At 51.2% G+C, this 22235-nt stretch overlaps 2 protein-coding genes across 4 annotated transcripts in view; one reads left to right on the top strand and one right to left on the bottom strand.

Annotated features, from left to right (window-relative positions):
• Positions 1–938: 938 nt before the first annotated feature.
• Positions 939–10419, top strand: PRKAB1 (protein kinase AMP-activated non-catalytic subunit beta 1). 2 transcript variants are annotated; one of them, XM_081113531.1, is made up of 8 exons: positions 939–1089; positions 1210–1377; positions 3811–3974; positions 5061–5154; positions 5433–5547; positions 7489–7622; positions 8823–8891; positions 9122–10419. In XM_081113531.1, the coding sequence occupies exons 2-8, from the start codon at positions 1219–1221 to the stop codon at positions 9197–9199; spliced, it is 813 nt and encodes a 270-aa protein (XP_080969657.1). In that variant the 5' UTR covers positions 939–1089; positions 1210–1218; the 3' UTR covers positions 9200–10419. The 2 variants fall into 2 exon arrangements, with proteins under 2 accessions (XP_080969657.1, XP_080969658.1); XM_081113532.1 differs by having other exon boundaries at positions 950–1037.
• A 4337-nt stretch (positions 10420–14756) lies between these two features.
• The window catches only part of CIT (citron rho-interacting serine/threonine kinase), a 138280-nt gene continuing 130801 nt past the window's right edge, over positions 14757–22235 (bottom strand). For both annotated transcript variants that reach the window (XM_081113434.1, XM_081113435.1), the window contains 2 exons: positions 17866–18169; positions 14757–17097 (listed from right to left, as the gene is read on the bottom strand). In XM_081113434.1, the coding sequence (XP_080969560.1) occupies positions 17074–17097; positions 17866–18169 (328 nt within the window). In that variant the 3' untranslated portion in view covers positions 14757–17073. The remainder of the gene's footprint in view (positions 17098–17865; positions 18170–22235) is intronic.

The following is a 22235-nucleotide window of genomic DNA, read 5'->3' as shown; positions in this document are numbered from 1 at the left end:
ACGGGTAAATGTTTGTTCAGCGGACAAAACGCATGACCAGGCCCGGCAATGGGAAGTGCTCTGTGTTACCTACATGCAAAACAGAAACGAAACCCACACACGACAAGGAAACCTCGGCAGGGCCAGCCCTGAAACGAGAGCGTTTCGGTGCCGCCTGTGGACACACTGGCGGCTGAAGCGCTGGCCGCAGTGAGTGACACGCGCTAATGAGGCGCGTTATGCAGGGCGCTGCGTCCACAGCGGCTGCAACATTATCTGCCCACAGGCTGTGCACTCGGTTTACAAACAGCACCTGAAAGCGCCAGCATTTGACAACCCCCCAGGCACCAGACGAGAGAAGGTTCCAGAAATCTTACGGTCTGTCATTTTACTCAAGCCCCTGCACCGCTACCCGCACGAGCACCGCCTGGGCACTTATTGAAACGCACACCCCCCTCCAGAGCTTCGAGGAATCGCCATTCCCGAGGACTCGGGCCGGGGAACCTGCATTTTCACCGCTCGGCCCTCACGGTGACGCTCAGGCGCTCAAAGGCGTGAGAGCCAGCGCACCACGGGCTCTAAGGGGCCTCTTATTTAGACTTTCCCTTTCACACGAGCCCTTCGGCTGGAGAGTGTGGAATCACCCGGAAGTGAGCAAAAATACCCCAAATCTCTAATGGAGTCACTCACCCCCGCGCAGGGAGCGCGGGCCAGAAAGTCGCGCGCGGCTGCGCCCTCTGCCGTCCGTCAGCAGCCTCGCCCGGGGCCGGGCCGGCCGGAACCGTCGACTGCGACTGCGACTGCGCGCGCTGAGGCCCGCAGAGACCGCCTCAGGGAGCCGGCGACCGCGGTGATCCCGACCGGAAGCGGAAGTAAGGGTGAGCCTCGCGCCTTCCGGGCCCCAGCCGCGCCCACCCCACGGGCCCCGCCGGCTGGCGGAAGAACCGGAAGCGGAAGTTGCTAAGAGGCGGGGGCAGTGTGTCTGGTTATCTTTGCGCTCCCTGGGTTCGCGCCGTCGCTGCCGGAGCTGGGAAGGCGCGGCCGTGAAACCTCGCCAGGTTTGCTGACCCGGCTCAAACCGGATTCCCGCCCGGAACCTTAGCCCGAGAGGTGCGGTCCTCGGCGCTCCGACCCTCTCCTTGGGCCCTGTGACACCCCCGCGCCCCCGACTGCGGGAGTCCCCTGCCCCTTCCCCGGGGTGAGGCCTAGCCCTGCCCGGTGTCCCCGCAGACTCCCGCCATGGGCAACACGAGCAGCGAGCGCGCCGCGCTGGAGCGACAGGGCGGCCATAAAACGCCCCGGAGGGACAGCTCGGGGGGCGCCAAGGATGGGGACAGGCCCAAGATCCTGATGGACAGCCCCGAGGACGCCGACCTCTTCCACTCGGAGGAGATCAAGGTGAGGGGAGGTGGGGACCGGTTCCCTTGCCCATTGAGATCCAGCCCCCGCCCCCGAAACTCCCCCTCGGAAGCGGGGCGGCCGCGGCCCCGAGGAGCCCCCCGAGCAGCCCGGCCGCCGGTGTCTAGTTTCCGACGGAGAAAGTCACCCTGAGGGGGAGGAACGCGTGCGCTCACATCGCTGAGGAGAGAGGCTCCGGGCCGGAGTGTAAATTCTGAATTGAGACCGGGAGCCGGCAGTCACAGCCCGCCTCCTTCTCTCGGGGATCCTGATTACTTCACTGAGAAGCCTCCCTCCCCGCAGGAAGCCTGGCCCCTGTGACCGTGGGTTTGCAGGTCGCTGTGGGTCCGGGAGATAAGGCAGAGCGCGCGGGCCGAGTGGGTCAGCGATGGCGGCGGAGGGTCTGGACCGGCCCCGCCAGCACCTTGGGTCCCCGCTCGCCCGGAGCGCGCACGGAAGGGAAACGGCTCTGGAGGCCGGGGGTGTGGGGGGGCCGTGGGGTGCCAGGCGCAGGGGGCGGCCCGCTGCCGCTCACCTGCTCGGCCCTGGTGTGAAACGTGACAACAGACCAAGGCAGACCAAATGCGGGCGCCCTGCTGCCGCCTGCTTTCATTTATCAGAAAGTCTAAGGCGATTCAGGCTCCCGCTACCCGCCCAGGGCCTGCTTCCAGCCGCAGGACACGGAGATGCCGGCAGCTGAGCTGCGTGCAGAGTATCCTAGAGAACAGCTCATTTCTTAAGGACAAGGCGACAACGCAGGTCTCGGTGCGGTGAAGGTGCCCGGCCCACCCATCCCCATGGGGCCCAGTGTATTCTGTTAGCATCCACTTGTCTGTTAAGCATCGTCCATTAGGCTAATCGCCCGCCACTCATTCCAACTTTGCTCCCATTTTTTCTCAGCTGTTGGGCGGGGTGATCATGTTATCTTATATTCTCACTTGGATCTTCGCTATAAAGACTCTGCTTTGACTTGGCTTTCCGTCCTGCAGTTTGAACCTGCTTTCTGAATCTGTTGCATTCCTGGGAAGCTACGTGCAACATGAACTTTGGAGTCCTGGTTTTCCAACGACCTGACGGCCCTTCCCTCAGTAATAATTTTGGCCCAAGGATGGCTATTTAAGACAGCATAAGAATGAAACTACTTTCTTCAAGAAGTATTTGTTCTGCCCTAGCCTGTTTTGTTCAGTGGATAGAGCGTCGGCCCACAGACTGAAGGGTCCCGGGTTCGATTCCAGTCAAGGGCACGTACCACGGTTGTAGGCTCGATCCCTGGCCCCAGTCAGGCGTGCAGAAGGCAACCAATCAATATGACTCTCACATCAATGTTTCTCTCTCTCTGTCTCTCCCCTCCCTTCTACTCTCTAAAAAAAAAAATCAATGGGAAAATATCCTTGGGTAACGATTAACAACAAAAAAAGAGAGAAGTTTTTGTTCTGTTGCTATTCCAAAACTTCTGAAAGAAATGTTTAGCATACACATGATCTGTGCAGAATGATTTAAAATAGTGTCCACAAAAAAAAAAAAAAACACAAAAAAGAAGTTATGGATTCTTTTAACTATGCGCAAATGTACCATTTTGGCTGGGGTCAGTTATCACATCCTCAGGGAAATCGTTTTCAGTCTGATATTCTTTATCTGAAATCTTGTGAAGCTCAAAGAATGCAGGCGGCTTTGAGGACGTGCGCAGCCAGTGTGTGAAGGGAAGACGCCGTGCAGCACCCCTAACGGTCTCCCCAGCCTGCAGCGCCTGCTCGTTTAGTCTTGGCTGCTGGCTAGGAAACATGTAACAGATCCCAACCACACATCTCCCCCGAGCCAGACGTGCTTCTTCCTCGGGAGCCTCCAGTTACACGTCTCCCACACCGGCAGTTCCTGTCGACCGTGGGGAGGGCTGGTCTTCGTCTTACCTTTTTCTCCCCGGTCTGATGGCACTCGGTGAATGTCATTTTTCCCTTCCTCGGAATCTGGATTTGCCAGTTTTCACGTTGACACCTCCGGAATTGTTCCTAATAAATGTTCATGTACTTCAAATCTTGCTTAATTAAGGGAGGAAAATGACCTTTATTAAGCTAGTCTTGAATTCATTGCACCTTCTTCCAAGAGAGTTTTGTCATTTCTCCTAGAATTTAATGTAGTTCTCTTTAATCACAGCAATAATAGTAGCTAATAATTTTTAAGCACTTACCATATGTCAGACACTACGCAGAGCATTTTACATGGACTTTCTCACTCAGTCTTCACAACAACCTTAGTGTTATTTTTACTGTGTCCATTTGCCAGTGGGGAACTGACGTACTAGCCAGTTAATGAGCCTGAACATGAACCTTGGTAGTAACAGCTGCCTCTGGAATGAGTTGTCGATATTAGGGTAACTGTCTGTGTAGGGAGCTCTCTAATGACTTCCTGTCCCTGAGTGCGCTGCTGTGTTTCCAGGCTCCCGAGAAGGAGGAATTCCTGGCCTGGCAGCACGACCTGGAAGTGAACGACAAAGCTCCTGCCCAGGCTCGGCCCACTGTCTTCCGCTGGACGGGGGGCGGCAAGGAAGTGTACTTATCTGGGTCCTTCAACAACTGGAGTAAACTTCCGCTCACACGAAGGTAATTGCCGGGGAGGGTTCACGTACTGTCTCAGCTCCGGGGTGCTCTGGTCCTGAAGGATCTCTGCTGGGGAAGAGAAGGGATGTTTTTATAATACGAATGCTGAGTGGAAGAATAATCTTAGTAATTCATAGGTTCCATTCTCACACCCACATGTCTAGGTTTAGAGCACACGTACTTAACGAGCATTGCTTCCACTTCACATATTCAGCTGTGCGTTTGCTCAGGCAGGATTCTCGGAAAGAGAAATCGATTCCTAGTGCTGTAGAGAAAGCACCAGGCTGGGAATTTCGAGACCCGACTTGAGACCACATTGGCTGGGCTAACCTGTCATTAATGCCTGAGCGTCAGCGTTCCTGGCTGTAAGAAGGGACTGTTGGATCGGATGATCTCTGAGGTTCCTTCTAACTTGGATTCTCTGTGCGTTCCTTTTGTTTGAAAGGTACATGTTATGTAGCATCGTTAAGACCACAGTAAACTCATCAGGAACGCTAGCATGGACTTTTGTCTCAGTGTCAGTGAAAGCATCTTCCCCGGGGGTACTCCTGATGAAGCCGGGGGAGAAACGGCCCTGCGTGGCCAGGCCTTGCTATTGTCAGGGAGCCACCTACCTTTCCGGGGTGATAGTGGTGTAGGAGGGAGCTGCTGGGCACAGTGACAAGTTGCTTCAAGTCGGGAACAAAACAGGTTTTCTGGGACCTTTTTAACAGTTATGCTTCTTCAGAGAACTTTTGCCTCTTATTAAATTGCTCCCCTTCCCTGCCCCTGGCAAACGGACAGGGTAAAGCTTGGCTGCAGGCTGTTGCCGTCCTCCTTGGCATCTAGGCTGCCAGGTGTTTTGTGTGCACGTTGAGGCGACCTTTTGAGCAAAGTGAGTTTTTAATAAAAAACTCCCTGCTTCCTTGACCATTTCTAGATTAAGATCTATGTATTGAATTGCTTGAATTGGTTAAAAATGTTTATACTCCTGCAGCTGAAGTCTTGGTTTTACATGGGAAGGTTTGGTTTTGTTCTATGGCTGGCTTTGTAAGTAAGCTCAGAAGGCAGCCCACCCAGCTGAAAACCTCTGCTTCCTTTTCCTCGTAGCCATAACAACTTTGTAGCCATCCTGGACCTGCCGGAAGGAGAGCATCAGTACAAGTTCTATGTGGATGGTCAGTGGACACACGACCCTTCTGAGGTACTCTCCCCCCGCCCTCCGTCCTCTGACTGCCGCACAATCCAAATGAGTCACCTTCCCTTCTAGACTCTTGCCAGGTCCCTCTGTCCTGCCGGTAAAAGTCCCTGTGTGTGGCTGAGCTAGATAAGTGCTAATTGTCAGACTTTTGGCATACTTGACCAAGAGGAGCAGGTTGGCTAGACAAGAGCTGAGCCCTTCCAGCCAAGAATTCTAAATCCTCTAAGAATAACCCCAGAGATCTTTCCCATTATGATTTCTGCCTGTCTGTCTCTTCCCAGCCAGTAGTAACCAGCCAGCTTGGCACAGTTAACAACATCATTCAAGTGAAGAAAACTGACTTTGAAGTGTTTGATGCTTTAATGGTGGATTCCCAAAAGTGCTCCGATGTGTCTGGTATGAACACAGTTCTTTTATACCACGTGTGTGTAGGTGGGGGCTGGACAGCATAGAAATCCTCTGTTTCCCTCTCCTCTCTCTCTTGAGTCAAGCTGCCCAATCGGGTGGATGTTTGCAGCTCCCTAAAGAGCCACATAATGAATTCCTAACTCTTTGGGGTCAGGCGGCTGAAATCAGCCCCGAGGAAGCAGTCAGTCATTTTGGGGGCAGATCTCCAGGATTCAGTAGGTCTGTTGGCCACAGATCAGAGAATTGAAACAATCAAAAGGCCTGGGAGCCTGGCCGTGGGTCAGTGATGAGCCAGCGCCAGGGAAGCCTGTCAGCCCCCGCTGCTCACAACCCACTCGGTGCCTGGAGAGTTTCAGCCTGACACGCGGTAAACAGGCACCTCCGTGACCTTGGCCATCACCGTGTGGCACATTAGCACCTTGTTGGGCAAGGAGGCTCACCACAGGAAACAGGCTGCACAGCACAGCCTGCTAAGGACAGTCTCGGGAAACGTTCCCGTCTTTCACGAGTCATGCAGTCATAGCCCTTTCAGTAAATTGCTTTCCATCCAAACCCACAGGAAGGAACTACCTGGAAACGTAAGTGCAGTTCAGCGGGAAGGGTGTGTTGTCACCTACAGTGTCAACAGCAGCTGCACTGCAGCCTTTAAACAATTCCTGAACCCCCTGGGAGACCATGGAAGAAAATGGCTTCAGTTCAGTTTATAGGATTCCTCATTGCCTCCTGGTTCGACCTGGAGGTTCTGCCACCGGGGCCTTGTTCTTGTCGGCTGGAAGCCACGGTGGTAAATGATCATGGTGGGCTTGCCTGGCCAACAGGCCAGGTGGTGGTGCGTAGGAATCAGAAATCCGGACATCGAATTCTCTCTGGCTAGCTACCAAGTCTTTTAGAGAAAACATTTATTTCTTTTCCAGAGAGGTGGAAATTGGGGGATGGAGGAAATGCCCAAATATCCCCTACTTACTGATAAGTGTAATTTTGGGCCATGCACTGAGGCTTTTAGTCACGTTTCCCAGCCTAGATCACCTGGGACAGAAACTGACACCCCCCCCCCCCCTTCCCCCGCTGCAGATAACCCACTGCAGGCTCTCTGTAGACTTCTCAGGCTCTCTTAACATCTGTATTGGCTCCCAATGGCTTGATTTTCTGCACTTACTGCTTTTCTTGTTTTCTGCTGTGAGCTGTTCAGGTCATGGGAAGGGAGCCTTTCCCTAGAAAGTGTGGCAAGGACGTTGGCAGAGCCGGACCCTGTTTATTCCAGACGGCCCAAGGGTCAGGCAACCAGCCCCATCCCAAATGTCCTGAGTAACAGTTCAGTCCTCCCAGCTGAGTGAGCTGCTTCTAACTTTGTGAAATACTGTGCTTCTAGAAGCTTCTTAATGTCTATATAATCGAGACACTCAAGCACGAGTTTGAAAGGAACCTGAAAGTGGTAGAGTCAAGTGCCTTTGGAGATCGGTTTTCCAATTTTGTTTTGATTTGCATTGTGCCGGTACCTCATATAACCTTTATAAACAGGCTGCTTTATCTTCTGTTTTATTCTGGCTGGCGGTGCTCCCAACTCAGGCTAAGCCACTTAAGCCTCACTTGGTGCCTGGAGCTTCTTTGCGGTATTGGCCGGTGCAGCCCATAGCAAGGAGCATGTCCCTCCTGTTAGGTCACGGCGGACAGCTTCCGTGATAGTCTGACCAGACTCACCACCTCTGCCACAGTGCTGACTCCTGCAAAGGATCTAAGTTCACGACTGAATTTTATCCAGTCATAGAATTCCGGAAAGGTTTTCTCATTGCCTCTGCTCTTCACCCCTGGGGCCTGTATATTCTGCAAGAGAATATACGTCTGTATTGAGGGAACAGTGCCGTGCGTTAAGTGAGACTGCTCCTACCTCCTCATTTTCAAAGTAAGTGTCCTGTCACCATCTCCCAACAGAGCTGTCCAGTTCCCCGCCAGGACCCTACCACCAGGAGCCCTACGTCTCAAAACCAGAGGAACGGTTTAAAGCACCACCCATTCTCCCCCCACATCTGCTCCAGGTCATTCTGAACAAGGACACGGGCATCTCTGTGAGTGCACAGGCGTCTGCCTGGACCGTCCTCCACGGTCATGTTCAGCCGCCCCCTCTGTCCACCTCTGCCGTGGGAACGGGCTACTGGCAAGACCTTCTCCAGTGTGGGTGCTGCCTTCCCATCCAACAAGCCTTTCGGGGCTTTTCCTTGCACTTTACTCCTTTCAAATTTTATGACAAAAATACATAAACCAGCGCTTCCCAGTCAGCTGCATGATGGGATTCCTCCTTTAGCCCCCAGTGCTTTCAGAAACTGCTCTTAGATCAGCATCTGGGTGTCTGGGCAACACATTCCCTCTGAGGTCGCTGTCACAGAAGGAAGTGCGGGTCCTCCTGGGCCCTGGAGAACACACCGTCACTCCCTCGTGGCTTATTGTCCAGTTGGTTGAGCCCGAATCGCCCAGTTTTCTGCTCGGATTCTTGGAGAGGCTCGATGTTCTCCAGCTTTATTCAAGCCACCATCTCCAAGGCACCCGTTTATAAGGTGGAAAGCGCACCTTATAGGAGCTGCGTACGGACAGGAGCTGAAGGACACGTGTGCAGGCGTGCCCTACACTGGCTACACTTTTACCCAGGGACCCACCACTCGGGGCAGAGAATGCCTAAGCACACACTCACCTGACAGCTGAGCCGACATTTGCCCTACACCTTCCTCATTGGAATGAGCATTTATAAAATTGGAGAGGGGTACATTGGAAAAAGAAATCCAGATTTCTGGTTTCTCAAAAAATTGGAGGGTGTGGCAGCATTAGTGCCAGTCCTGAGAGCTTTGTGGAGCAAGAGTGCCCCTCCTCCCCCAGTGACCCCTGTCATTCTCCAGGCGCCCACTGCCCGGGAGTGTCGGGTTTCTATTGTATCCTCCTGCTTTCGCTAAAAGTGCACTCATTGGACAGCTCTGTCTTCTGCCCCTCCAACAAGAGGACAGGGCCATGGGCCACATTTTATAGAGGCCAAGGCAAAGCTGAGCAGAGACCCCAGGGAGCCCAGCAGCACATGGGGGCTCCCCTTGGTTGGAGAATGAAGCTTGACCCCCTCGCCTCACCTGGCGCCTTGGACAGCCCTTTCGCTGCCTTAGAAAGACGGGCCCTGAGCAGCTGCTCCCTTTCCTTGGCTCCCCAGGGCTATGATATAAAGTGGGGAGTCTTTCCGATTCCCAGATCGTAAATGCTCACCTCACGTCTGCTTCTGTTCCTCACAGTGTGATCCGGCTTTGCTTCCTGAGCCCAACCACGTCATGCTGAACCACCTTTATGCGCTGTCTATCAAGGTAATGATGTGTTTGTTGCTATTAGGGCTGTGTTCTCAAAGTGTGCCCTGCGCCCCCTAGAACTAAACTACCTGGAGTTCTTGGCTAAGGGGAGCTCCCAGGACCTGATGCAGACCCTCACTCCAGTCCTGCAGGCGGCCCAGGAACCTTTCGATGAAGCCCCCCTGGTGATGCTCATGCACTCTATGAACTGTGAGTCCTGATCATTTGTCATTTCCACCCTTTCTCAGGACGGAGTGATGGTGCTTAGCGCGACCCACCGGTACAAGAAGAAGTATGTCACCACCTTGTTATACAAGCCTATATGAGGAGCTGCGGGCAGTGGTGGGCCCGGAACACGGGCACCACCAGGCTACACACACGCATGCTTCCCACTGGAGGGAAGGGACTGTAAATTCCCCATTTCATGCTCTGTAAGACATTTCATACCTGCCCTAGTCCTGCTTGAAGGTCAGTTCCGGGCACAGCAGCTCCTGGCACGCCTGCCTCCGTCTGTCATGGCCCTCTCAACACCCAGTGGCTGAGAATGGAGTCGAGGACAGAAGGCCCACAGCCCCACCACAGGGCACAAGGACGGGTGCAGTTCTAAATACACATCCACCAAATCGGTCGTGGAGGTTTTCTTAAGCCAAAAAACAAACACTAGCTACTTTGGTAGCAAATATCTGGGAAGCAGGAATAAGGCCACACAAAATTTCTGATTGTATGTGTGTCTTTAAGGCCTGGCTCTGGCGCTAACAGTGTTGGTGCTGCCTGGCCTCTGCAATCAAAGCAATATTGTCTCCCGTTCTCTGCTCCAGGGAGGTGTCATTTCTATAGCAATTAGCACCTGTCAGATTTCAGGTGAAGTTCTACAGTTGTTACACTTACGTGCACTAAGTTTTGTTGTGTGTGTTTTTTTTAACCAGAAATGGCTGATGTACAGCCTTAGGGTAATTTTCTAATCACCCAGCTAGAATGTAGATCATGTGAACAAACTGCTCAGCAATAATCTGTTCTCAGAACAGACTTCGAAAACCGCTGCCGGGTTTCTCCATTAAGCTGGATGATCCTCAGGACTGGCCACTGTTAGCGGCACAGTCGTCCAGCTTTTTATTCTCATCGTAATGAGGTGACAGTGTTACCATGAAAGCCTATGCCACCTGCTCAGGACCTCTGTCCCTACCTAGAAGGCTGTCGCAGTTCTTGTTGTTGCTTATCTGCAAGGAACTTAGAACTCGACAGCAGTCTTCTAGATTTGTGTTGGGATGACATCCTTTGGACCAAAACGAACCTCTTATGCTGGGCTTGGCTTCCAGGGAGATGCCGCAAATGTTCCCATTAGTGCAGGCTCCTGTCCCCGAGTCAGCGGAAGCTGTCATGGTCTGTGTTCATGCTGGGAGATGGAGGAACGGAACTCCCTGGCTTCCAGTACCTGTTCCATAAACCCGAGTCCGGGTTAAAATAACCCTTTTTTGTTACTGTTTCAAAACACTGAGTTACTGTCACCTTGACATACAGGTTTCAATAAAGTGTTCATTCAGCGCCATGCTTTTTAATCGTTTTCATGTCCTGTGGCCCACAGGTGAGGCTCCATTCCCTGGCCACACCCATTCCACACACACAGTTTGAAAGGCTATTAAGGACCCTGGAGACTTAAAGTCCCTTTGAACAGCTGAGTCACAAGGGGAAGCTGAGGCGAGGTAGCTGCGAATGTTCCTGGGTTAGGCAGGGAGGTGGTGTCCCAGGTCAGATACTGCTTCCTGTTGCTCATCAAGCACCGTGAGGGAGCCTGGGGCCATGACACCTGCTTGGAAGCCACCAGGACAGCCTGGAGTCAGACCTGTTCTTGCCAGCTATGGGCTCTGTCCTCCCAAAAAGAGGGACGGTTACGGGTATCCCTTTCATGGGCCTTTCTTCCCAGGTATCGGAGCCGCTGGGACATCTGGCCCACCTACGGTGGGGAGTGGCTGGATAACTAGCCATCTCACCCTGAAGGCCCAGCTCTGGCCAGAGTGACTCGGTTGGTTGTCCCAAGGCCCGAGAGGGTGCTGGTTCAATTCCCGGTCAGGGCACATGCCTGGGTTGTAGGCTCCACCCCTAGTAGGGGGCGAGCAGCCAATTAATGTTTCTCCCTCTTTCTCTAAAATTAATAAAAGCCCGAGTTGGAAAATGCAGCCTATAAATTGGCTCTACCCACAAATTTCAGAAGCAGCCACGCTGGAAATGCAATGCAAAAGGATTTGAAGCCAGTAAGCCTGGTCATTGTCCTGCGCAGCCCAGGGCCCATGGGCACCCGGCAGAGATGCCTGTGAGGGAGCACAGGCCCCAACCACAGAGCAGCACGCGGTGTCCGCACTCGCCACAGCTGCTTGTGTACTTAAACGACTTCATTTCCTTTAAAAAGGAAGTCCCCTGTGGTCCAGAAGATTGCTCAGACCCAAGTGAAAAACTTTATACCCCCAAAAAAACTTTATACCCAAGAGGTAATAGGGATTGTCCCACGGATGTGGAAGAGGAGACCCTGCTCTGCCCAAATCACGAGCAAAGCCACGTGCCCTGCGGTGCCCCAGGACCCGGGACTGTTGCTCGGGTAGCATACCCTTGCGGGTGAGGACTGGGGACATTGGCTAAAGCTTAAGTTGCTTATGAATGTAGAGGTACTTTTCCCTCTGGGAGTTTATATGCAAATGAGTATGTGGAGGCAAAGGTAAGGGCCTTAAATTACAAATGTAAAGTGATATTGCAGGGTAAATAGAACCATAGATCAGCACATTGAAACCAGAGACCAAAGGACCCAGGCAAGGCCATTTCCTTCCCCCCCCCCCCCCCCCGGGAAGTCAACAGCGCCCCAAGACCAGGTCAAACAAAGCCTGACATCGCCCTGGAGTCCGCCGGTCCCCCAGCATCCCCTCCCAGGGTGTGGACACAACTGAGATTAGGAATGTCCAGTTCAGTTGCTGACTAGCTAGGTGAACTTGGGCAAACCCACATGACCTTTTTCAGTCTGACTTATCCCCCTGAACAAATGAGAGGGCTTGGACTAGCACTAGATGGTCCCTGAAGCTCATTTCATTTCCCAATGGGAGCCACAAAGCTTTTACAACAGGCATGGAATGTGGGCACAAACAGGAAGTTAAGAAAAAGTGCCAGCACATCAGGCTCAATTAGGAGACCTCCATGACTCCCAAGGCCACGCCTGAAACCAGGTCAAAGTGATCCGTCCACGGCTGAGGTCAGAGACTCCACCATCACAGAAAAGAACAAACTTTCTGAGTCTGCTCAGTTCTGAGACCTGACCCTCCACCAATGTTTACAAATGCTTTGAGTTAATTTGTGAAGACTGAAGGCTATGGACCACTCATGTCGCCTAGCTTCTGAGTAGTCCCTCCCTAGCGGCTCTCTTGATCAGCAAATTGGTGGAGAAAGGAAACTAGAGCCACCTGCCCTGGAACGCAATAGTAATTGTCTTCAGGAGAAAACAGGAAGTTAGGATCATGCATGTATTTCCTCTAAAACCCAAACCACTCCAACTAATTATAAAAGGATCCACAAGGGCCCTCCTAAGAGTCATTCCTGCTGTGAAGCAGACCTTAGACTGGATTCTAAAAGCTGGAGCAGCCAGAGTCCCATCTCGGGCCCAGCCCGGTCCCTGGGTTGAACCCCGCCTGCAGCCCTGCCAGCAGGGTCACCTCCCACAACCACCTGTTTTTTTGTCCTAAATACAGCTAAAGGGCCTTTGCCTGGATAGGCTGCCAGCCTTCCCACTCCTTCCTACTCTCCTGGAGTGAATGCACCCATCTCATCTGGAAAACTCAACAGCAAGTGAGAATAAGAGACAGCCCCAGCTGCACATCCCCAGAGTCAACTTATTTTCCCTCTGTGGTTTCCTGAAAGACAGCCTGAGTGGTGTCTAGAATAGTAAAGTCATTTTCAAGGTTCTTTCCTCTACCCTAACAACCCCTTCTGGGCAAACAGAGCTCCATTAATCATTGATGGACTGAGAGCCATGATCAACGCTGCACTGTATTTCCTGCCCCCACCCTCCCAGCTTTGGGAAAATAAAGTTTCAACATTTGACTAGGCAAGGGATAAACTTTTTCTCCTGTGAACAGTGTGCCTAGAGCCTGCCTTAGACATAATATTTAAATTACCATGAAAGGAAAGCTTCTCAGCCTTGGTACTGTGGACACTGTGGGCCTGATTATGCTTTGGGGGTGGGGAGCTGTCCTGGGCCTTGTAGGACTTTTAGCAGCATTCCTGGCCTCTACCCTCTAGGCGACAACCAAAAAGGTCTCCAGACCTTGTCAAGTATCCTCAGTGGAGGGGAGCAGTCACGCCTAGTTTAGAACCCCTGGAAGAGGGCCCTTTAACTGTTGTATTATGAGATTGAAAGCTTAGCTAGTCCCACCCCTGTGGGTCTAGCTTTAATGCTTTAGCCAGTGGTTCTCAACCTTCCTAATGCCGTGACCCTTTAGTACAGTTCCTCATGTTGTGGTGACCCCCAACCATAAAATTATTTTCGTTGCTACTTCATAACTGTAATTTTGCTACTGTTATGAATCGTAATGTAAATATCTGATATGCAGGATGTATTTAGGCGACCCCTGTGAAAGGGTCCGTTCGACCTCCAAAGGGGTCGCGACCCACAGGTTGAGAACTGCTGCTTTAGACTTAAATCTGCGTGAATGTTTTCTAAAGCAAACCCAATTCTGAAGACCAGCTGGCTGTTCAGTCCTATTAAGCAAATCATCCCTTTTTGGCCTGAGTCTCCAAATCCTAGTTTCATGGTTATTAAATTTGCTATGCAGTCGCCTCTTTAATCTTATGAGAATTAAATTGCAAAAGCAGAAACGTGATGTCTAATTTTGTGCTTCAGACCCGGGAGGCTGGTGCGGCTGAGTAATTGGTCGGCTGTTTCTTTGAAGTCACTCCTTAGGGTGCAAAGAGCCTTTCTGATGCGTTCCTTTAGGGAAAGGCGGTTTCCTTGCGCTTGTCAAGTATCCTGGGGCCGACAGAACCCTCAGGACAATAACTGAAAGGCTGGTTGGTCCTTAGTGGATTTTTTCTAATATTATAAGGAAAGAAAGGTTTCAGCATTTCCCTGGTTCATCTTCGGAAGTATTTTCATTCCTGCAGCTGTGACCTTAGGCAGATTTTTATCCCGGCAGTAAAACAGAGAGGAACAGAATTGCAACTACGGTTCCTGTCACTGGCCTTGTGAGGTACGACCCTGTAGGTCAGACTTCAACTGTGGTCAGGTGACTTAACTGCAAAATAAAAATCGAAGACTAACAGCAACAGGAACCATGAGGAAATCAACAATTGCCAAAAGTGATGATTTTGTCTGGGTCAGGCATTTTTACTAAGAAAATATTTAAAAAATTATAGAAAAAAATTCCTTGTAGACTATAAAACTTCATCTAGTTAAAAACAGAAATATTTACGTTTGAAATTACCTTGATCTGAACTCCTCCCTCCAAGGAAATTTACCTCTTTAAATCCCTGTGGCCTTCTAAGGAGGAGAGAAATTTTAAGGTGGCTTGTTGTCCCGAGGGGCTGCATCCTAGGGGAGCTGGGTAATCCTTCCGGGAGGAATCCTTCGAAATGGCCTGCTTGCTCACGCCTTCCAGTCCTGCAACCCTATAAAACCACCTTAACAACCACTTCACGGCTCCCTGGAAGAGCTGACCACATTGACAATGTCACGCTTTTGGAAGAGAATGTCGCCAGTCTAGCGCTCTGTGTGCTCCCACCCACCCAGAGGAAAAGCCTCCTGGAAAGGAGGGAGGCCCACGCCATGATGACAGGCCGGGCCGGCACTGGCCATCCTTAGGGTTTTTACGGTCTCGCTCAAGAAATAAGAGGAGGTCACTGCACTAGAGCAAACATTTCCGATCGTTGCTTTATTTCATTATGGTTCAACACCAAAGTTCATTCCTCTCAAGGTGGATCTTGAATTGTTCCCTCCTCGTTCTGAATAAAAAAGGTAATGAAGAAAAAGCCTGTACTTTTGGAGACCTAGCATCTTATTTATGCTAAGAAGCTTTTGACCGCAATTTCGTGTTACAATATTTCCTGCTGGCATCTTGGTGGTCACACGGAGCCGCCCACCCTCCAGTGAAGATGGCTGTCCACAACTGCCACCGTTGAAACCAAAAGTAAGTGTTGAAAAATGCACCTTTTACAATAAAAAAGTAGAAACCAATTCAATTTCCTTTTTTTTTTTTTTACGAATATAAAGTTTCTTGTAAATATGTACAGTCTGTTGAGCTACTTCTAGAGCAGGAAGCATTTCACACATGGGACACACGATATACAGGCCGGGGCTCTAGAGGCCCGTTTCTCATGGAGATCCTAAATGAGATGCCAAGACTGAAAGACTCGTTTGCAGTGACCTTTCCAGATGCTGTGGACCAAGAGACAAAACTTCAGCAAACATTCAGTCGGGTCTGTCCTGGGGGAGGGAAGGGATGCAGTACAACCCCAAAGACTCAAAGCGACACACAGAACACGACAGCATGACACTGGCCAAGGGTGCGACAACAGGGAGGGTCTTGGGCGTTTCAGAGGAGAAAGCACTTAGGTTAAGAGACGAGCAGGAAGGAGCCGGGACTCGGGCCAGGCTGCAATCTGGAAAGGGCCTGAACTGTGGACACCCGGGTTGAAACACGGTCACGTTCACCTGCTGCGGTGGGAACAGGCTACCTGTCGGCCCACCTAGGATTGCCTGGTGGTGGGAGGCGTGCCTAAGAGAACACGAAGCGAGATGCCTTCTGGGAGATTAAAGGCAGAAATAAGGCCGCTAGTTAGCTTGCCAACTGCAAAGCCTCTAGGTTAGTTCTTTACCAGTTGCCAGGAATTTACCGGCCGCCAGAGGGTAGAAACAGGTGGGCCGCACTGCACCTAAGGAGGGCTTCTGGCCCCGGCAGAGGTGGGAGCTGAGCTGCGGCTGCCTCTTCCTGTCTTAGTCTAGCCCTAGGGAAAGGCTCGTTGGGAAGTCACAGTTTTGTGGGGTAGAACCGTGCTGGGTTTGTGTGAATAGTCATCCACGTGGATCGGCAGGAAGCGTGACCGTGTGAGGTGGTGGTTTGCTGAAATCCTTCTCTGGTCGTAAGGCTTGAGCGTTTGGTTTTTGTTGGTTCAGTGCTACAGACCGCAGCTTCTGTGGCCAGTGAGCTGGCAAGTCGTCAGAGGGTCTCGATTTGTGGGAGCTATGGGCGGTCCAGGACATTGCAGAGCAGCCAGGTCGGGGGCAGCACATGCAGCGAACAGCCATGCAGAACTCCCGGACGGGTCTCTTCCATCCCAGGGCGGGAACAGTGTGCCATCGCAGACATGAGGTGGGTGCCCCCAGTCCCCTCCCAGGCCCATGGGTGCTGGGCTCAGAGCAAATCTATTGCATGCTTTCCTGGCCAAAGCTACATGAAGCGGGACAGCAGGCTGGGGAGATGACGCTGAGGGGCGGGGAGGGAAAGCTTCTCGAGGTCCCTTGGCCCCAAGTCACTGCCTCCGAGCTGAGGCCGATGACCTCCATACATTCTCAGCTGGTGGGAGGGGTAGTCGTCAAGGCCATAAAAGGCAATGAGAACAGTAAACATTTGGCTAAGATGTCGCCCTGGGTAAAATGGGGCCTTTTGCCAGGAAGGGCGAGGATGAGAATGGGCCTATGTGAGTGCAGGAAGTTAGCCAACTGGCGGGGACTCTTCTACGATACGTTTCAGTAGCAAAGACCTGATGTGTGATCTAGCTAAAAATGACTACAACAGGAAATACATTGCTATTCAAATCTAGTAAGAATTCTGTTGTCTTAAAAAAAAAAAAAAAGGAAAAAAACTTAGAAAAAACACACAAACAAAAAACAACCAACCCTAGGATCTTAAAGTAGCTATTAATTAGGATTCTAACCACATTGTAGTTAGTGCCGGGTTGGTTTCCTCTGATGAACTGGTACAGGCTAGAGCTAGATACAAAAGTTTATGAATGCTTGGAAAGAGTAACAAAGTGCAAAGGGGATGACTGCAGGACGGTGCCGGCAGCTCCCAGGAGCCTCAGCCCCGCACTCCTAGCAGGGTGTCCGTGCCGAGGTGGGTCTGGGTCCAGCTGTGCCACGGGGGGCTGGGGTCCCCTTCGGCAGCGTTCCGTCGTGTGTTGGGTGTTTTCCTGCAGATTATGAAGAGGAGTTGGCTTTGCTGACTGAGGACTATACTGAAGACTGGTCCCAGACCTGCGAGCAAAGGAGGAGGAGCCGTTTTAGCCACCAAGGCCAGGAATTGCTGTGCTCTTTGCATAATCCTAACAGGAAGTTTGCAGCACCTGGTTCCCCTCTCAGCGGTTAATGCTGAGTGCTGGGCAGGGTGGCACCAACTAGCAGAGCCAACCCTCAAAGCTTGGAGTCCATCAGGGACTGAAATTCACTAAAAAGTCTCAAAGGCTATGAGTATTTCTACTGTTACACACACACACACACACACACACCATCTTATGGAGCCATCGCATTTAGATGGCTTTTCCCCTCTCCGTCCCGGCAGGGGTGCGAGGGTGACCGGCATTAGAAGAAAAATGCGATCTAGAAAGTCAGCTTCAGTGACGGAAGATTCAAATTCTGTGACCAGTGTCAGGGCAGCCTTCCTGACAATGCTGATGTATGTGTGCACTAGCATGTGCGCGTGGGCAGGTAAGGCGCAGAACGCTTTGTGTAGGAAGCCGTGCGTGTGAGAAGGGAGAATGCACACACACCTGCTTACATGCATACTCTCTCTAGAAACTGCCAGCACCTGTTGCCTCTGCGGGAGGGAAAGACCCTGTGTGGCAGCTATCGCGTTGCTGGGGCCCACGCACACACACTATCCTTTGCGTAGGAAGTCTCTTGTGAAGTCAAGTACCTTTCCTTCCTAACCTCGTGTGCTCACCAAGCCCGAGTTCCTTCTCACAACAGAGGCCGGAGGGGGCTCAGCTCCCAGCTCACTCCTCTGGCCTCCGGAGGGTGCCTCACCTTGTTGACCTGGGACAAGGGCGTCCTCACGGCTCCCACGGGAAGCCGGCCCCTGCTGCTGTCTTCAAACAGCCTCCCAGGGGACCGCTCCCTCCGCGTGCTGAGCATGCGGCCTGGGGACTTCTCCCGCTCCAGGGGGCGGCCAGGAGACTTGTCCCTGCGCAGCTCGGTCCGGCCCTCTCGGTAGCGGTGGGGTGTGCTTGGCTCTCGCGGGTGGCTGGGGCCTTCGGGTGGCGCCGGGCTGGAGGCCACACGCTTGGTGATGTGCTCGTTGTACGTTGGCGGGCCTCGCTTGTTGGGGCTGCTGGCAACAGGAGAGGGAGGGGGAGCTGAGGAGTCACACCCCAAAGGGGCAGAATCCTGTGAGAATCCCCCGTCCCCCAGCTCACCACTGACCCTGAGAAAAGGGTCCCACCTGGAGTTCTCCAGGCTCTTAGTCTGTTTGATTTTGGGTGGGGAGGGCAGGGAAGAGAGCACAGATGACGACAAAAGAAAATCAAGCTTCCGCTCTAGGAGCAGGCTTTTGTTTACTGAGCACCTACTGTGCCAGGCCCTGTGCTCAGCTCCTACTGTCCTTAGATCATCCCAACTGCACAAGCTGGGAACAGGCAGGCCCACACTGTACAGACAGGAAATGGAGACCAGGCGGGCTGGTGGCTGGCCTGAGCTAGTGAACCATGGACTGGGACTCAGCTCAGGTCAGTTTGATGTCATAATCCCCAACCTCTATCCTTCGACCTAGTCTTTTCCAGAGCCGCGGAGGCACGGGAGGACGGCAGGCGGAGGGTGAGCCTGCTGAAAGGCCCTCGATGCCCGGAGCAGTTTGGAGAAAGCCTGTTTCCTCCCTGTCGGCTGCCACTGCTGTCCCCCTCCTGGGCTGGTGTTCAGTCCCCTCTCCCTCCAGGTGGCTTTCTAAGGAGGCAACCCAATGCTGATGCGAGAGGTGTAGGGATCGGGCCTGACATAAGTAGGAAACCAAGCAGGGCAGATAGAAACAGTGTAGCTGCTCATAAAATGTCCCTGACCCCAAAGGGTGATGGTTAATAACCAATCAGGTGAAAATACTGAGGCCCCCCTCCCAGCCCCCCAAAAAGAAACAAAATACTGAGGACTTTTTGTACAACAAGCTAACCCTGTACCCAGCACTGCCTGGGTATTTCATGACGATTTCTGCACACATGTCCCTAACCACCTCTGAAGCAAAAGCAAGAAACAGAACTGACATGCAGCCTCCAAATCAATTCCTTCCAACCCTCATGAGCAGAAAAAGATCTGGGTCCTCATTATCTGAGCATGATTAGTGCTGGAAGAAGGCAACCCACCTAAAATGAGACCATTTTATAGTGAATCCACTTGGAGACATATTTTCATTGATTGGGGCTTTATCTTCAAAAGTAAAAGGAGAAATCAGGAAAATAAATTTATTTTATCCTTGATATTTTAAAAAATCTAAATTACATGCTAATTCTAAAAATGAACCAAGTATGAATCTCATACTGATTTATTTTGCTGTAACTTTCTCAGCAAAATTATATGCTCGAAAAAAAAATTAAAAATTATATGCTAACATGTTACATGACATCCTTTACATAGATGCTAGCTTTTGCAGTAAAACATAAGGACATCTCTTCGAAAATATCTGAGAATGTCACTGGTTTTTCCAAAGGCCTATTGTAATCCTTGAAATTTAAATCCTTCTTATTGGGACAGTTTATCATTTTATCAAATTTGCTGATTTTCTTTCTTCAATTATTGGTCTAACTTTACCAGAACCTCTTTTGTCAATGCCCAGAATTGAAAGCAACTGAGCAAAAAGATACTGATCCCTGGGGGAGAAAGACTAGAGCAAGCTGAGAGGCCTGCTGGTATAGGTGAAGTTTTACTGGAACTCAGCCACGCCCATCTGGTGAGGCACTGTCTGTGGCTCTTCCACACGACAGCCAAGTATGGAGACAGATACCATATGGCTCACAAAGCGGAAAGATTTACTATCTGGACTTTTACAGAAAAAGTTTGCCAATTCCTGCTCCACCGTGAAACAGAGAGGTTGGTGAGCGGAGACTGTTTCATAAGCAGTCGGTTCGTTGTGCAGTTTCATGTCATTCTCTTACTTCCCGGTGCAACTCTTAACTGTGCAGACCCAGATACCAAATGCTCAGAAAGCCAGACCTCCCTGCGTTGAGCATGCAGCCACAGAACAGAGTAACTCGGATTTCAACAGCTTGAAACCAACTTTATATTCATCTCTAGTTACGTGGCTTTAAGATATGGCAGACAAATAAAATGAACCCCAAGCAGGAGAATTACATTAAGTCTGTTTGTAACGGATGAGAAATTATAAAATGTGTCCACAGGGGCCCATCAAAAAGTGAGAGGGAGGCTACTGCCCAGGGGAAGAGAGATGGCTCAAGGAAGGCCATTCGGGGTGTCGGCTTAGATTAATGGGACAAGAGAAAATACCCATCATTCTAGGCCGAGTGGGCAAGCTTCCATCTCCATATGTACTAATAACCAATGATCTTCCCCGTCAATTTTATGCTTCTTGCAAAGAGTTACACTTCCTGCTCTGCTAACCAGCCAGGGCGACGTGGCTGACCTGCGGAGCAGCTGCGGGTTTGGACTGAGCGCCAGGCCCAGAGTTGGTCTTGTCGTGTTGCTTACACGTTGGGGGAAATTCAGTTTGTTAAACGTTTCATGTAACTGCTGTCCAGTTTTGCCAAGCTGTGTAGTGACTTTCAAATTCTAGTTTTCACAACCTGGAGACCAGACTGTTGCTTTCACATGATGTGCGTAGTGTCTCATGACTGAAGTTTGCTTTGTTTTATAGGGTCTGTACGCCTTGTATTTTCCAACAGCTATTTTGTAAACAGATGATGTATTTCTCCATTGAAAACACAATTTAAACAAAGCAACAACAACCAGCACTCTTCCCCCCCAATTTCAGACTTTTACCTTCTAAGCTGCCTAACGCAGTCTCCAGCTAAAGGCCATGTAGAAGCCAAGAGGCAACTGAAGACTACCAGCTGGTTTTGCACGTGCCTGGCAACAGCATGACTTCTGCCCGTGTTCACAGAAACTGGAGCCGCTTTCGACTACAGGAAAAGCAGCTCCCTCAGAGACACCACACAGTCCCAGAAGGAAGGTGCCTGGCCCTGAACTAGTGAGGCAATGGAGAAAAGATCTAATTACAGTACTTTGATCTGTTCTTGACATGATGTAGGAACTCTTTAAATAAAGCCTAGATAAATAAAATAAAAACCGCTTAAATAAAATCTAAAATTTCCAAGGGAGGACTTCAGCAGCCACTCTTGAGGCAGGGACAGGCCAAGAGTGAGGAGCTGCTGGTTATTCAGCCAGTCCTGGGATTAAAACCACACCGACCGAACGTTTCTGACTGACTCTTATATTTCAGCAAAAGAGAGAGACAGGGTATTAAATAGCCTGGAGTATTAAATTAATGACTCTCCCAAGACCTGAGCATTTTGTGGTATCAGAGGTGTTTCCTCCACAGACCGAGAGTCCCTTCAGATTAGAAAGTGTCTTCTTCATCTATGCACCCAGCCCGGACATCGTGTCTGGCACATGGTAGGGGGTCCACATAACTCTCTGTAGACATGTGGGGTTGTAAACCAGTCCAAACATTAAATCCTAGATAAGTAAATATCCCCTGGGTTAAATCCTCGCAGCCCTTTCTGTGGACCAAGGGCTTGAACTTTACACGTCTCATGCCTCCGCATCGCCCTGGAGCTGGCTAGCCCTCCGCGGCAGGACAAGGCCAGGCCCACTTCCACACGTGCTGTGGGACAACAGGTCTCCGCCTCCACGGAGGAAAACGCAGCAACATCTACGAAAATGACAAGTGCACAGCCGCTGCTAGGAATTTACCCTCCAGGTAGATTCCTAAGATGCAGAGTAACAAAATGACATAGGCACCGTCATTTGCTACAGCAACAGACGGGAAACAATCCAATACCCAATGGGAAAGGAGCAGTTAAATAAGCCGAACGTCATGGGGAGGAATGCTGTGTAGGCATCAAAAAGAAGGAAGAAATACTCCTTACACTGACACGGAACACGCTCTGAAATGTGAAGGTCTGCGGGCATGCACCGCGTGCGGCCGCCTGTCTTAAAAGGAAGGGGCAGAGCGAGGCCCTCCAGAAACCTGTTCCTTCATACAAGCAGCAAGAACACCAACAAACACCATCAAAATCAACTTCCCAGAACTCTGGAAATTAACCAAAGGCTTGCAAGAGCGTCTATGTAAGAAAAACAGCTGAATTTCAGTAAGAACAAGCTTTGTGACACTTTAACTTGACCTGCTCCCCCGGCTTTCTCCCCAGATCCGCAGTCCTGTTGAAAGCAGCAGCCTC

Source organism: Myotis nattereri, assembly GCF_964212035.1.
Source record: "Myotis nattereri genome assembly, chromosome: 19".
NCBI lineage: Eukaryota > Metazoa > Chordata > Mammalia > Chiroptera > Vespertilionidae > Myotis > Myotis nattereri.
Note: the sequence above shows the minus strand (reverse complement) of the source record. Positions and strands in the feature narration are given on the sequence as shown.

What these genes read in the sequence shown, in the direction of transcription:
- PRKAB1 (XM_081113531.1), top strand. Translation starts at nt 1,219, where the DNA reads ATGGGCAACACGAGCAGCGAGCGCGCCGCGCTGGAGCGACAGGGCGGC. An exon ending in GGACACACGACCCTTCTGAG is followed by an intron (nt 5,155 to 5,432) that starts GTACTCTCCCCC and finishes GTCTCTTCCCAG; the next exon opens with CCAGTAGTAACCAGCCAGCT. An exon ending in AAAGTGCTCCGATGTGTCTG is followed by an intron (nt 5,548 to 7,488) that starts GTATGAACACAG and finishes ATCTCCCAACAG; the next exon opens with AGCTGTCCAGTTCCCCGCCA.